The sequence below is a fragment of the Tachysurus fulvidraco genome, chromosome 22, assembly GCF_022655615.1.
Source record: "Tachysurus fulvidraco isolate hzauxx_2018 chromosome 22, HZAU_PFXX_2.0, whole genome shotgun sequence".
In the NCBI taxonomy this organism is placed as follows: Eukaryota; Metazoa; Chordata; class Actinopteri; order Siluriformes; family Bagridae; genus Tachysurus; species Tachysurus fulvidraco.
In genome coordinates, this window is record NC_062539.1 from 8560138 (window position 1) to 8576895 (window position 16758).

The window sequence follows — 16758 nt, forward strand, 5'->3', positions numbered from 1 at the left end:
CATGTTGGAAACGTTTCATTGAGTAAAAGAAGAAAAGAATCTTACCATTTTTCAAGCAGGCAGCACTTCAAAAATGGCTGCATTGTATTTGCAGTTGAAGCACTGGGGAAGACATTCCACTCTCTCTCTCATTCCGAGACAGTACTTCCTCTTCAGTCTAAATTCAGCAGTGGTGCTGGTTATTCACATCAGCTTTTTTTTATTATTATTTTTTTATTCACAGAGCTTCACTTAAAGCTGTGTAAAAGCCTTGACCTCACTGGTAGGATAAAAAATGTATATCCCTTAATTATTCCTCCCTAAGACTTCAGGAAGAGTCAGGGTAAGAGAAAGAAAGAAAGAAAGAAAGAAAGAAAGAAAGAAAGAAAGAAAGAAAGAAAGAAAAAGAAAGAAAGAAAGAAAGAAAGAAAGAAAGAAAGAAAGAAAGAAAGAAAGAAAGAAAGAAAGAAAGAAAGAAAGAAAGAAAGAAAGAAAGAACAAACGACTGCTGTTAGGCTCTGTCAGAATTACATAACTGAAAAATCCTGACAGTTCTACTGTAGAAGTATTAAAAGAAATCTTTTTGAGAAGGGGTGGAGGGGTTCACCTTTATTGTAAAGCAAAAAAAGAAAAGAAAAGAAAAAAAAACACTACATGAGCTCAGAGAAGGTTTTAAAACTAAAAGAAAACTTTTTTAATGAAAATAAATATTGCAGCACTAAAAAATACTCTAAAGACTAACAACCAATAAACAGTCACATAAAGTAAATATCTGGTTGTTGCAGCATAAATAAATAAATGAATGAATGAATGAATGAATGAATAAATAAATACATTTTGTGAAATATTATAAGGAAATTGGGTGGTTTTTTTTTGGTTGGTAATGTTTTCTGAGCTACTTGGAGAATCTGCCACAGTTCCTCTGTTCATGCTACAGCATGTTTTGAAATTCTATACAACTGAGGCAACGGTTTAGTGAAAGACCTCCAGGTGAAGCCAGACGTTTACATACATTTTGGCTGAAGTCATAAAAACGTATTTTTTAATCTGTGGTTTTAGCAGACAGTTTTAGCAAACACTTTTTTGGTAAAATCAGCTAAAAAAAATGCCCAGATAAATGACTACAGTTTGCATGTGTGCTAGGGGACAAAGATGCGACTTTTTGTAGACGTGTCCATTGTCTGATGAAACAACCTGTATGGCCACAATGGCCTTTGTTATATAGTCTGCAATATAGACTCGCAAGATGAAGAACATTATTTTTATTTTCTTATTTTTCCTGTTTTTGAAAAAGTAGTCCAAAAATATTCAAGGTTTTCCTGAGTCGCCTGGGTGCTGAACAAAATGGCACAAAACTATAAAACAGATCAAGTAAGGGTTTGTTTTTTGTTTGTTTTTTTGTTAAAGTTTATTACTTTTTGTCTCTGTATCAGTCTGTGAAGAGAGCAGAGCAGTAAAGAAAACAGGTACATTAATGTCAAAGCTTATACTGACATCTAGTGGTTGTCCAAAGTAGTACAGTCCTACTGATGCTGCTTAATTTTCATATAAACCTCAAAGTCCATTCAATGAATATCCACGAGCATTGGAAGTGAAAGGAAGTGAAGTGAAGAAAACCTAGAATCTAGGGATTTATCCATGAAACCATGTTGATTAAAGACAAGAGATGTAGATTTTGCTCATTTCTCCTTTAAATGTACTGTGCACCTATAGTGGATGTAACATGTTTTATTCAATTCCAGCTATTATGGTTCTAAATGCAAGCAATCTCTCAGAGCGTGTTTTGCTTTCCTCTTCTCCCTGAAACACACACACACACACACACACACACACACACACACACACACACACACACACACACACACACACACACACACACACACACACACACACACACACACACACACACACACACACACACATATGGAGAGAAGGTAGCAACTATAACAACAATGGATCAAGAAATCCAGTAATAATAGTTACCATTTTTGTCACATTGTATTTGACTAAAGATTAAAAGTTTGATTGATTTCACAACTCTGCGAATCAGCGTTTACATTTTTAACTCAAATAAAGCTAACCTTGTTTGGTGGCACAAGCAGTTGGCAGAGTTTATGTACCACAGGTCTCTGAGACAGGATTTTCTTGTGTTTTCTGAAAAGAAATTGAAAAGTAAAGAATACAGTACATGGCAGCCTGGATTCAACTGCATTAATAATCTGATACGGTATTTTCTTTTGAGTTCGAATTCACTGACAGCTCTTATTCATTATGGCAGGGCAAGATCCTGACAGGCTTCTACTGCTTCTTCTTTCTTCCTTAATGATTGTATAAAGATGTGCAGGTTTTCCAGAGTATAAGTGTGAGATATTTAGCTTTAACTCTCCATTTCTAACCTGAGAAGCTGATTTTGTTCGTCTTCCCGTTTCTTCTGCATGATGCTTATTTCCCGAGAGTGTTGTGCCCAGAGAGAGCGCAGCTCCTTCCACTGGCAGGAGGAACGCTGACGTGTTTGCCTCAGAACATCTCGGTAAGTTGGTGAGTTTGCTGTGAGCGAGTTAAGGAAGATGGGGAGACAGCTGGAATTCAGACATGCAGCACACTATGCATACACGTCACAAGCGATGCAACAGCCTAAGCATCACTGATAAAATTGATAAAATGATGCTCAGTAAACCTAACACTGTGATTGGTTGATAAGTAGACGCATGTCTGTATTTGAAACACAGTTATGTGTTACACAGTGTATATTGTGAGTCTGAGAATTAAGTGTGTGTTGACAGATGTGTATGAGGTGTTCAGGTCTACTAAGATGGTAGCAGTGAGGTTTTGAGAATGTTAAGAGTGTGTATGTTGCCAGTGTGTGTGTGTAGTGCAGTATAATGTGTGAAGAATGTTGAGAGTGTGTGTACTGATAGTGTAAGGGTTCAGCATATTGAGGATTTGAGTATTTATTATGGTGCTGAATGAGTCTAATAACAGATTGAGTGTATTGGGAGGTTTTGTGTTGAGTATGTGTTGATAATGTAAGCATTTACTGAGCTGTGTGTATTAAGGGTTTGCGTTTTTACAGTGCGAGTATGTAATCAGATTTTGATTGTCGATTACAGTGTTAGGAGTTTGTATTTTAATACTGTGTGTATTGACAGAGAGTGTAAGTGTGAGTGTATTGGGAGGTTTTGAGTGTGTATTAGCCTGTAGAAAGTTTGTGTTGTAACAGTGTAAGAGTGTAATGAGGTTCTGAGTGTGTATTAAGGTGCTGAATGTGTCTACTGACAACATGAGCGTGCATTAAGATGTTCAGTCTGTTAGTATGAGTGTGTAATGAAGTTTTAAGTGTGTATTAATGTGTTGAGTGTGTATTTTAACAGTGTGTGTGCAATGAGGTTTTGAGTGTGTGTATTTTAACAGTGTGTGTGTAATGAGTGTGTTAAGTCAATCTAATGACATTGTGAGCATGCATTAAGGTGTTTAAAATGTTGGATTCAGTGTGTATTAAAGAATTGAGAGTGTGTATGTTTATAGTGCGAGTGTGTAATGAGGTTTCGAGTGTCTATTACGCTCTGTCAAGCTGTGGTGATCATACCCCAGCCTCTAAAGCTGGGATATATGATAAATTAATTTGACGATGCTGTAATGTAATGTGTGGGAATAATAATGGCATCTTTTTATAGAGTGTGTGTATTTTGACGATGAAGGTACTCAGAGTGATGGTGTGAGTATGTGTGAGGTTTTCTGACAATGCTGACAACGAAATTGTGTAGTATAAGTTTCAATTTTCCCACCAGAGTAAGAATACTTGCTGTCCACCACTTGCGACACAACCCGGAGTTTGTTCAGCTTTCTCTTTCTAATTTTTTATGTGTACATAAATGTGTGCATCCTAGTATCTTGGTATCCTATATTATATATATATATATATATATATATATATATATATATATATATATATATGAGGATATTGATGCAGAGCTTGGATTTGGGTTCTCCTCACTAGAACATTGTAACCTATGTTGCTTTGCAGATGCATTGTGTTCATGTAGTGCTGCACCAGAGGTGAGTTTCCCCACACATTAAACACACAGTGCTTCACCTCCATGTGTCCATCCACTGCATGAGACTGCACAGAGGGAGAAAGATTTTTATCGTTGTTCTACATACGTATCTACATATTTTTAATCATTAATTGGTAATACTGCATTTCATAAGCCTGCTACAATACAACTACAGACTGGAGAGAGATAGAGTGAAGTAGGATTAAAAAAAACAAAAACAATTTCTATAATTTCCTGTAATCTCTGAATGAAAACAAGGCTAGTTCCACATCACTGGTATTTCATCAATGCGGAGTCAAACAAGATATAAATAAATGGTTATTGAGGAGCTTTATCTGTGATTTAAAGTCTGATAATTACCTAATAACGTGATTTAAAGATTGCATAATTAATTTTAATTACAATAACAACACCACCAACAATGGCATCGGAATCTGGAAACACATCCAGCGTACCGTGCAAACACAAAACAATGACAGACAACGACAGATACAAAAAGGATTATATATATATATATATATATATATATATATATATATATATATATATATATATATATATATATAGTGTATATTTTTGCCATAGGGCAAAACATTGAGCTGAACGGTTGGAAGGGCAAAACAACTCAGGTGGGGAAGAAAAAAATTAAAAGCCGACTATGAAGAAATGCCTAACAGCACCCTCTGTTGATCTGGTAGGGAACTGTCCTTGTAGCTCCTAACACAAGCTCACTGATCTCGCCATTGATTACAGTATGTTTCATTAACTGCAGAAGGCAAAGATTTAAAAATTGATTTAAAAAAAAAGTATTAACAGTGCAGCATTAACACTGATAATCTAAATTAAGAGAGAGAGAGAAAGAGGTTATGTAAAAACAGGTGATATTTGGAGAATAGGGATTAGAGAATGATATAATAATAGATATTTAGTACTTTTTCTATTCTGAACACTGCACATTAGGAATACTGGCATTACCTCTTGGTCTGATGTGGTGTTTCTGTGGTCACCTTTCAGATCACAGCCTGGGTTGTTTTGTGAAGCTGCTGTTTTCTCCACTGAAACACAAAATGTTTGTGTCGATGTGACTAAAGATCAAGAAAATCCATAAACATCAAGCACATAAAGAACAACACGCAGAAGAGACACACACAGAAACAAATTATTATGTTTGTGAAGACCTTCCAGTGACTAATTAAATTAATTATTGATTTAAAAAATATATATATTATTTTTGTTGACATCATGGTGTTAAATGTTAACAAGTTATCAGAGAATATTGTTAACTCCGTGTTTAATAATTAATGTTATAATCTATAATCTTAGGCATATTTAAAGTTTAAATTCATATAGATTTCAATTCGAGACAAATCATTGCCAAGGTGAAGTCATGAGCAGTGAGTTATTGCATGTTGAGCTACAGTATGTTGTTCCGTGCGACATCTGGTGGATATTGTGTGAAACACAACAAAAGGATTAAAATTCTAAGACGCATGCCTGCGGGATGCTGCGTGATCTCACTTGTGTGTTGAGTTGTGTGTACATCAGGCCACATCAGTATTAATGCCTAATAAAATATTGCTGATTTGCTAGTTTTCTTATATCGCGTCCATTGGATTCGGTCAGATTTGAGCTCGAGTCTTCATCAGTGAACATATGAAGATTTCAGCAGGAAGGAATTAGTGTTAAGTATGTAATGAAGTGACTTCCACTGACCTATTAGTACCTAAGTAGCACAATTCCACTCGATTCTAAACTGTTTAGACAGAAAGACACATTCTTTTCATTTTCATTATTTACAGTCCAGTGTCACCCAAACGAGGATGAGGTTCCCTTCTGTGTCTGGTTTCTCTTAGGATTTCTTCCTCACATCAACTCAGGGAGTTTCTCCTTGCCACCATTGAGGGATAGATGTTAGAGATAAATAGAGATAAACTTTTCCACATGTCAATGTCAATTATTAAAAGTGCTGTACAAATAAATTGAATTGAACTCAATCCTAATTGGCAATAATGCATGGCCTGTCTTGCAGAATAGCAGCTGTACATGTCTGTGTTTGTGTGTGTGTGTGTGTGTGTGTGTGTGTGTGTGTGTGTGTGTGTGTGTGTGTGTGTGTGTGTGTGTGTGTGTGCACGCATTGCTCTCACCTTTGCTGGTGTTTCTGCAGGTCATAGTGATCTTGTTCTTGGAGTTCAATGCATCGGCCTGACTCACGTCACACAGACTCTTCTGAAACACAGGTTTTTTTATTCACTCACTTACCACTTACACAGTATTCTGTGGTGTTTGGTACTCTCTCTCTCTCTCTCTCTCTCTCTCTCTCTCTCTCTCTCTCTCTCTCTCTCTCTCTCTCTCTCTCTCTCTGTGTGTGTGTGTGTGTGTGTGTACACTAACCATTCTCTTCTTTTTAACAGCTGTGTGGCTGCTGGAGGTTTCAGTCAAGAAGATGCTAGAAAACACACTGTCGATAGAAGTTAGCGATGAGTCTGTTAAAAAAAAAAATAGATACACATACTGTGGGTGATTCTGTGACTGGCTTGTCATGGGTGTCCTACTGATAATACATTTAGAAATATATACAACAATCCATGTGTTTATTCGATTCATAACATTAATAAAAATCTCTTTTTTTTCTATCGACTTAATCCTGTTGACACTGAGTAGTGTGTTGACACTGAAAATTCCAACAAGAAGTATATACTTCAAGCATCCAGGAGGATAAACTTATTTAACTTATACAGTGTGGAACGTCGATGTCAGCAAATGGGTGTCTACAAGGATAAGACCAGGAGCAAATGAAAGGATAACAAAAACACGATTTATTAACAAAACAAAAACATAGACAGGGCGAAAAAATAACACAAAAACATGACAGGGCAAAGTAAACACAGAAAATAACAAACTGAGCAGAACAGGAAAAGACAGGAAAAGAAAAGTAATAAATAATTAATAATAGAAATAATTAATAATAGTCAATTATTAGCAGGTGAGTAGTGAGGAGAACACGTGACACACAACACGCTTGCCAGAACACCCCTTAATGTTTCAGCAGAGAACATCCAATCAAGGTCCTGACATTTCATGCACTCAGCACTCAAAAGTCAGTTGTAGTAAGACAGAATACATGTGTATGAATAAGAGGGAGGGAAGTAGAACAGTGGGGTTACATGAGACAGAGATAGAGGTAGCAGCGATGAGGATGTTAAGGTTCTCTTTAGGAGTGATGAGGATGGACAGGATTAGGAACGAGCACATCAGAGGGACAGCTCAGGTTGGCTGTTTTGGGGAAAAGGTCAGAGAGGATAGATTGAGTTTGGACATGTACAGAGATGGTTCTATTGGTAGAATGATGTTGGAGATAGAGCTGCCAGGTAAGAGGTCAAGAGGAAGACCAATGAGGAGATATATGGATGTGTTAAAAGAGATCATTAAGGTAATTGGTGCAAGAGAAGAGGATGCAGAGGATATAGTTAGGTGGAAACAGATGATTCGCTGTGGTACCCCTAATGGGAAAAGCTGAAAGTAGAAGTTATTTTGTGTATTTGCTAAATCAAGGGCAATTATCACAACACTGTTATTTACTCATTTAAGTGCAAATGGAAAGATGTTTGTTAGAGAAACCTTAGTGTGGCTTGGATGGATAGATTGCAAGTTTTGGAATTTCTTTTCTTGATTTTTTTTTTAGGAACCTCCTATTCATCTGTACCGTAATACGAATTACAGTATAAAGTATAACTATGTCCAGCCATTAGGGGTGTAATGACACGGTGTATCATATCCGTTCATTCTATGTGAGACTCGACACGTATGCATATAAAACAATAAATCCTTCAGTCTCATTCATTAGTCGAGGTTGAACTAATGATTTAAACTTTAATTTAATTTAAACTTTTCATTTAATAAACGCCACACTCTCGCCACTGAAAAACTCTCCCTTTATCTCAGATCCAGGCAGACTCCAGGGGTTTACAGAAACATGTTTGAGCCAGTAGCATAGCATAGTAGCATAGCATAGTAGCAGGGGTGAAGCATGTTTGAGCAAATCACATACCATTCTCCTTCTTCTTTTTTTCTCTTAGCAAAATGTTACTGGACTCATTTGCCTCCAGAGCTTCAAAGTCCCATTGCTTATAGACTTCAGGAGCAGGACAGAGCCCTAGAGAGACAGAAAGAGTGAGAGACTGACACCAAAATGCAATACTCTGTAGAGACAAAACAGCACTAGATTCTATAACAGCTCCTTTGACCTAAATACTTGTGAACTCCAATACTCAGTGCGACAGTTCACACGGCAGTGACTCTTTTCATTTCCTTTCAACATCCATGAAAACTCTGAGCCTGATTTATTGCTTCGAAACTATTTTAGAATTAAGCGAAGTGAGTAAATCAGCAGCACGGCTCGGTTCTCTCTGCTCTTCTGTCACTGATATACCGTGAAAATAAAAATGTGATCAAATGTTTTTATTTACATCAAATGTCTTTATTAACATTTAAAACATTTTTTTTTTCATTTGATTATTTAAACTGTATATTCAGTAGCCATTCAGCTGCTTGGAAAGACAAGATATAACACTACAATAAACATGACAAGTGCATCTGATGTCTTTTTTCTTTGTAACAAATGAAAACATATTTAATTAATTTATTATTTAAAGTAATTCAAAGAGTTCTACAAACTTCATCCCAAATAACATACATTGTGGCGGTGGCATCCACGTCCACAGACTTCAGCACCATGGCCAGCGCATCTGATTGTGGCTGCAAGGTGGAGCGACCAAAAGCACGCCAAAACCTGTTGGACCAATCAGGAGCATCCACCAACTAATCACCCTGTAGATGAAGAATCCTGAAGGGAACCAGGCTCAGCAGTGGGGGCAATAAACGGGGTGTGCTTCGAATAAACGACTAATGTGCTGTGCTTCTCTCTTTCTTTTTTGCAGAATTGGTGATGTGAAGGAGACTGCTCAGCTGAGCCCGCCACGTTGCCTTGCCACATCACCTTCCTTTAACGACTACAGCCACCAGCACCTCTGCACCTTCACCTCAGCCACTCACTCCTTGATGCTAAATTACCCACTGCTTATTTACACTTTGTCTGAAATCACTAACAAAAGAGGGCACAGTTAACTCAATCTCCCAACCCTAACCTTCTTTCGTTCTTTCTTTCTTATGTAAGTACAAGCCGCTTTCCAGGTGATGCCAAATGACGTCAAATGCACCTAATGTGATGCCGTTAGCTTTAGTAGAATATGTTGAATTTTTAACATTTTGAAAAATAAATTGCACAGCATGTCAAATAAAGTTAATGAAATAAAATCATTCTGGAAACAAACAAGTTTCACCTCCGGTCCACTGGTAAACGGTGGAGCACAGAGCTGTGAGGAAGGTTGGATCACAGAAACAGCAGGACTGTGGGAAGCAGCAGGAGAAGCAGCAGAACAGCACCTGACTCAGTATGCTGGGCAAATCCTAATGAAACAAACACCACAAAGCATCTCAAATCTCAGGATTATCCAAATATCTACCTAACTGCAACAGCTATATATGGTTGAAATGACAATAAAAAGCTTCTTGACTCTTGACTTCTTGACTTGTAACATCACCAGAATGTGCTGCAAGTGTAACACAATCATCAATACTGTATGTGTTTTTGTTATATCTCAATATATGTTTAATATATCTCAACATTAAGATCCCAGCACACTGTAAAGGTTTTTCATGTTTGCTCAGTACAGTAGTGTAGACTACCTGAAGAAAGATAGTGCCACTGTTAGAGGACAAGCTCTGGGTCAGAATGCTGATGTAATTCTCTGCAATCCGGCCGAACAGTCGATCCTGTGCTTTCCTGTCCGGCTGAGAGAGAGAGAGAGAGAGAGAGAGAGAGAGAGAGAGAGAGAGAGAGAGAGAGAGAGAGAGAGAGAGAGAGAGAGAGAGAATATAAGAAAAATTGAGATAGGCTGTCACTCAGAATGATAATTTTGGTCCTAAACAGTGCCGCAGGTGATGGTGCAGAAAGCTAAAGTGCTGGAAATCTGTCCCCTGGTGCCTCCTCTAGCTCTGACACGCATGTGGGGAAAGATTTATTACCATATTGCTGATGCTTATCCAATCATAGAATCTAGAAGCCATAAAATTGACTTCTCACGCTTGCCTTAAATTAAAACCTTGACCTAAAAATATACTTGCAAACTTTTCTCAGCCAATAAATTAAAAAAAAAAAAAAAAAAAAACTTACCTGAAAGTTCTCCAGGAAGAGCCACCAGAACGAATTGATGACGAAGCTTTCCACAGTGGGGGAAGAGAGGATGTTATGGAAGACAGTCTTTAACCTGGGCTATAAAATACAATTTTATACACACACACACACACACACACACACACACACACACACACACACACACACACACACACACACACACACACACACACACACACACACACACACACACATACACACACACACATCAAGTGAGCAATATAAACAGAAATTGCTGCCATTGGTAAAAACTTTTTGAAGATTCTTTTTGATGTGACATTTTACTACTGCATTAAAAACACAGTGATGAGGACATCTGAAATGGATAAACCACTAACATTATGCTGCAGTAGGATATTTTGTCTAATATGTCATCATTCAGTGTGCCCCCGTGCCTGTGGATGTATGAACGGTCATCCTGGATTAGACCACTGACAACAGGACAGAAATGTTTCCTCATACAATTATAATTAATCTCAGGTCGATTGCGCTTTTTCCTTTGGTGCTTCCACCACTAAAATCTCACATGTGCAGTCGTCTATCTACTGACGTATTTGATGTAGATCTAAATACAGATTTCACTGTTTCTTTTGAAACTCAGCCAGCTGACAAGGCTTTGTGACTGAAGCTCCTGCATTCAGTGCACCAATAATGAAGCCGCTTTAAAAGTTTTCTCTTGCTGTCATCTTTCTCCATATTCCAGATGAACTCGGTCCTGCTTGGCATTTTTGGACATGCCACAGAGCGTGGTGATTTGGTAAAAACTAAAATATATCACCTGTCTATTATGTACTGGACACCCTAGAAGGGTTGCCAGACTATTGTAGGGCACAATTACTGAGACACAGTACAGACAATATAGAGATGCCAGTCAGACAAATGTGCATGTATTTGGACAGAAGATGCTGGCGTACCGGAGGAAAACCACTGAAGCAAATGGAGAACATGTAAATATCACACACACACACACCACACACACACACACACACACACACACACACACACACACACACACACACACACACACACACACACACACACACACACACACACACACACACAGGGTGGAGACAGGAATCATCCCCATAACCTACGAGGCAAACATGCTCATTACTAATCCGCTGTACCCCACTTAAGGCAATATAATAATTTTTTTCTTTATTATTTTTTTATTATTTATTTCATTAAAAAACATTTTTATTCAAATGAATAAATATTTTACAACAATTTTTTTTGCTACTGTCTTTAAAAAGGTTACATTAATTATTGTACGAAAAACTGTTGGATTATTCCAATCCCTATATAATACTACTTTACTGCACTATATAATCACTGATGATTTTAGTATTCATTTATTATGGTTTTATTCTTTCCACATATAATTTATGAAATCCTATAATTACAGAAGTACCTTGTGCACTAGGTGGCGCTGTGCCTGTATGACACTTGTGACGATGGCACTATATGCTGTATTGTGTGGCAGAGGTACTGGAACATCACCAAACTGTGGACACTGGTACAGCTCCACCATCTTGGGTATGTCCATCATCTTCTACACACACACACACACACACACACACACACACACACACACACACACACACACACACACACACACACACACACACACACATTTTTGTAACAGTCCCTTTAAATAAGACTTTCAGACCTGAGATATCAAATCATTCATACACAATGGTGCAGTTGTAACAAAAAGAAAAAAAGCAGGAATTAATGAATGAGTGTGAGTGTAATGAATAAAAACATTATTCATTACAATTTATTACCCTACTTATTTCAATAAATGCATCATACATTTAGATAGACCCTCACACACACTCTCACACACACCCTCACACATACAGACACATGCTGATACGGAGCCTGGGGCTCATAATCCTCTAACCTTCTCAGTGACCGTGTGACTCTTGCACGAATTTGAGCAGAGGATACTGCGGGGCTTCTCTCTCTTCTCTGTAGTGATAACACACACACACACAATAATATCCTGTAAGAACAGAGACAAATTTTTACTTTCTGTAGAATGATCGATCGATTGATCGATCGATCGATCGATCTATCTATCTATCTATCTATCTATCTATCTATCTATCTATCTATCTATCTATCTATCTATCTATCTATCTATCTATCTATCTCCATTGACATCAGAAGCATTCTTTGATTCCCAGTTGATTATTAGTTAATATCAGCAAAAATATGAAACCATGAAACCAATTTTAGGCTAAATAAAAGATATTTATATAATTATCACATTTTAGTTCTTCATACTTGCCATTAGCCGTAGACTCCAGGTGGCCGACTGTATTCTCATGACTGCTCTGAAACACACAACCGTGGATAATAACATAGATCAAATATAGAAGTTTCAGGTAAGGTTTTAAATTCACCTAGAATTAAATAAGAAACTGGTCTTTGCGAGGACAGACCAGATATCCCGATATTCACCATTTGTCCAACACAGTCTTCAAATCCTTCACTATAATCACAGAGAAAAGAACTGCTTCATCCTAAAAGGTGTCACTACAAGCATTTCTGTTGACCTTATTTTATTTTTACATCATTTTAACAATTGATGTAGTTTTGCAATGTGAACAATAAACTGTAATCTTTTTAGTAGTTTTATCTCAGGTGTAAAACATTTCATAAGTCAACAGACCTGTAGGCAAACATTCTAATATTAAATGGTATTGTTAAGTTGATAAGTTTTCTGTGAGGCAAAATAGGGTTCTCTAAGAAGTATTCCCACTATGATATTCCAAGAAGATTTACTTATAATAATGATTGCAAACGATCGTTTAAGAATGACAAAATGATAAAATTGTTTGATGATAGTGTATGTTTCATACTATTTATTATGTGAATTAATACATTTATGCTCAGTGGTAACTCTGTACTTAGTGGAGCAATGTTATGGTCAAGCTAGCATCATGCCAGTGACCTTCGAAGTCCCATGGCAGAGCTGCCAGGTTCCAACAGGCCTGAGCTTGATCAGCAGAATTCCTCTGGACTTGCGCTTCCATGCACAGTGTGTGTCCTTCTCACACAAACTGAGTGTGGTGCCTGAACACTTTTGGCAAGTTTACTTAGCTTTGCTCCTTTGACATTCTGTTTGCGCTGTTTGTTGCTGGGTTTCTAAACAAAGTCAGGCGTGATTGGCATTCTGTGCCATTGTTTATGTGCTCACTTTGGGTAGTTCTTTTTTCCCAGCTCTGCTGCAGCATACAGAGTGAGGATGATTGGTGGTTCTGTATCATTGGGAATGGTGTGTGCCATGGTATTGATGTCAGTGGTACTTTAATCATTTAATCATTGCAATATCACTGGACAGTTTAACCAGCTCATGTAAACTAGTTCTTTGGAATTTGCAAGCAGCATTTTACAGGTCCATACACCCAGACTCTGTGAGCGATATATTCAGAGACAAGTTAAAACTGTTGTCTAAGCAATCGCACAGAGTACAGAGTCATAATATTAGGCAAAATATGCAAGATTGGTGGTTTCATTCAAGATGGCTGTGTTTGGACAATGGACAGTGGTGAATTCGGTGATTACTATAACTATTATTATTATTATTATTATTATTATTATTATTATTATTATTATTATTATTACTAACACCAGATCTACACCCATATCTGCTGGACTGCTACTTTCTGAAATTCTTAGCATCAGTGTGGTGTCGGAGTGTACGGCTGGAATTTTAAGCAGTACATGTGGCATGAGCTATGAAGTCAAACCCAGATGATAATCAAATAATTTTTAAACAGAGAATATGTGTTGATTACAACAATTATACCACAGCCTGGTCAGAGAATCAGAGAATGTTAATTTTCTATAATAAGCACAAGATGGATTGTTTCACAGAGAGTCTAGTATTACTGATAACTCAAATCACATAATTTAAAGCATATCATCATTACTCTCTTTTATGATGGTTCTAACTACTGAGTGAGTTGCATGACTTTAGATAGCAAAAAAAAAAAAAGCAATGGCAAAAACACTATTTTGTTGCAGAATTAAGGCTTTGTCTGGCATTTGGGTGAAAATTGTTTACCGCATTTGACAGGGGGAAATTCCAATTTACAAACTCAAAACCTGGTTTTATACGTTTTTGTCCGTTAGCCTCTTATCAGAGTCTTGATCTTGGCTCAGAGGAGTGGTCCCTAATGAGTGGTCGTCTGCTGTTTTTGCCTATCCACCAAATGGGTTTGATGTGTTGTGTGTTCTGAGATGCTTGTCTGCTCACCACAGTCGTTTTAATTGCTTATTTGTGTTACTATATACTTCCAGTCCAGTTTCAGCCTCCCTTTACCCCGCTCAAAGGATGTTTTTGGTTATTCGCACCATTCTAAGTAAACTACTCACTGTTGAGACTGTTGTGTGTGAGACCTGGGAGATGTGTTAACAACAACAATGCCATAGTTAAAGTCACAGAGGTCCCCTCATTTTGATATTTTGACAATAAGCTCTTGACCTCCATCTGCCTCATTTTATGGATTGTGCTGCTGCAACTTGATTGGCTCACTGCATACATGAGCAACTCTACAGGTGTTCCTATTAAAGAAGATGTGGTTAAACCCATTGCTAATTCTACTATAGTAGAATATTGATCTTTACAGTAACCTTTATAGGTAGATGTAAACAAAGGTTGAGTTACCTGCACAGGGCTGCTGTGTCTTTGCAGCAAAGGTAGGTGGGAAATTTCCTCACTTAGACTCTCCATGGTCCCAACCAAACATGCTAATACATACTGGGTTGAGGAAAATCAAAGCAATGGGGAAACAAACTTGGGTTTTTGAAGGATGAAGTCCAGCACAGGACTAACCTCAGGACTTATTAAATTGTGCCCCACAACTGAGACAGTCCCAAAAAACTGCAAACAAATTGGAAACATCCTTCTGACCTTAACCACTTAACTACAACAACCATTTTTCACACATGAAATACATAACACTGGATAATTCTTACCTCTGAGTAAACCTAATCCTGAGTTGTCTTGTTTTATGATTCACACTGTTCATACTTTACCCGGGGTTAGCAATTAATCCTTATTATTCATTGGCATTTTTATTTTTGTTGCTTAGTTCACCAGGTGGTTGTTGATATCCAGCATTCACAAATTTTTGGATCAGGTATTTACCTCTTGATACGACACGCACTTCTGTGAAGTTTAGTCTTTTGCTGCTCGACGTTACCAAGCTGGTTTTGTTACTTTGCAGCAGTTGTGATATGTGATTCATGTGATGAGGAACACGCTGTTCAATTTCTGATTGGGTATCTATTCAATTAGCATCTACTGTAGCTGTAACGTTATAACACTACATCATTTCACACTGTATGTGTTTGGCACTGCAATGTGGGGTGAACACTGCAAATCCTGCTCCTGAAGAGGGTTTTATAACCCCTAAATTACTACTGTGAACCTTCCTCTACCTGTGGTTAAATACAAGCTTTAGAACGACAATAACCTTGAATGTAAGTTCAGCCCTAATCTGTGCTAAACTACAAACATCCAGGACCACGGCAACACTTACACTAGAGCTCATGGCACCCACTTCATACTTTTATCCTAATTTAATTTCCTTAAGGATACAGATAGGGGCATGTGATAACTCCTGAAGTCTCTTACAGTCCTGCTTTACGGTCATGGGGTTCTCTCTGTCATCCTCGTGCCACACCATGACAGGCACACACAACCTGTTTACATCAACTTCTACATTCGGTGCTTCAAACATACTGTAGTACCTAAAGCAAAGAGAATAAAGAAAACAAAGTATTTAAATCTACGTTTATCTATAAACATATATCAATTCATGAGCAGTTAGAAAACTAAAGCAGAATGACAGAGTGCCAAATTGTACACACACGCACACACATGTATTCAACTGTTAGTTTAGTTTGTCATATGGATAACAAAGAAGTTAAGTTTGAAACTGTAAGGTTAATTTAGACGTTTTGACCCTTTTGGCATATAGACCCATTCTCTGAAAAATAATCTGAGCGCTGACAATTTCATCTCTAATTTCATCGAACAGTGTCACAAACAGTAAGCACCACAGATTGTTTGAGTCAATTTAACTCACATGAAAGAAGCCAACATTTCAAGATTAATACCTGGGCGCTTTCCCCGACGTTCCCTTGCTTTATTATATGCTCGACTAAATGTTTGTGCCACGCGGAGTTTGTTACTATGGCAACTAGAGACAACGGCGCCGCCATTTTGTAAGGGGCAGACAGTATAGCGTTCTGGTTGACTTTTAAACCGATTTTAGTCAAACCAAGACTTAGGTTAAGCAGTGAGCAAATAATAAAATAGACAAATAAACAAACAAATATAAATAAGTAAATAAATGTGTATTAAAATGTGAAAAAAGTGCTCACGGTTGTGGTAAGCCATTGAGGCCAAAGTCCTTTAAAGGAAATTTCTACCCATCATAGTGCCCCATA

The 16758-nt window shown here is 37.5% G+C and overlaps 1 protein-coding gene across 7 annotated transcripts; it reads right to left on the reverse strand.

The window, feature by feature from the left end:
* Positions 1-750: 750 nt before the first annotated feature.
* Positions 751-16523, reverse strand: LOC113640637 (protein FAM227A-like). Of its 7 annotated transcripts, none has more exons than XM_047806405.1 (17): positions 16395-16520; positions 15905-16056; positions 14969-15051; positions 12584-12629; positions 12194-12261; positions 11699-11836; positions 10267-10365; positions 9780-9884; positions 9374-9500; positions 8083-8187; positions 6426-6517; positions 6179-6260; positions 5010-5089; positions 3942-4099; positions 2376-2528; positions 2061-2133; positions 753-1779 (listed from the first exon to the last, which is right to left on the reverse strand). In XM_047806405.1, exons 1-17 carry the CDS (start codon positions 16409-16411, stop codon positions 1708-1710), a joined length of 1650 nt encoding a protein of 549 aa, XP_047662361.1. In that variant the 5' UTR covers positions 16412-16520; the 3' UTR covers positions 753-1707. The 7 variants fall into 7 exon arrangements, with proteins under 7 accessions (XP_047662365.1, XP_047662363.1, XP_047662364.1 ...); XM_047806406.1 differs by having other exon boundaries at positions 6179-6257; positions 11699-11839; XM_047806404.1 differs by having other exon boundaries at positions 756-1779; positions 11699-11839.
* Positions 16524-16758: the final 235 nt, after the last annotated feature.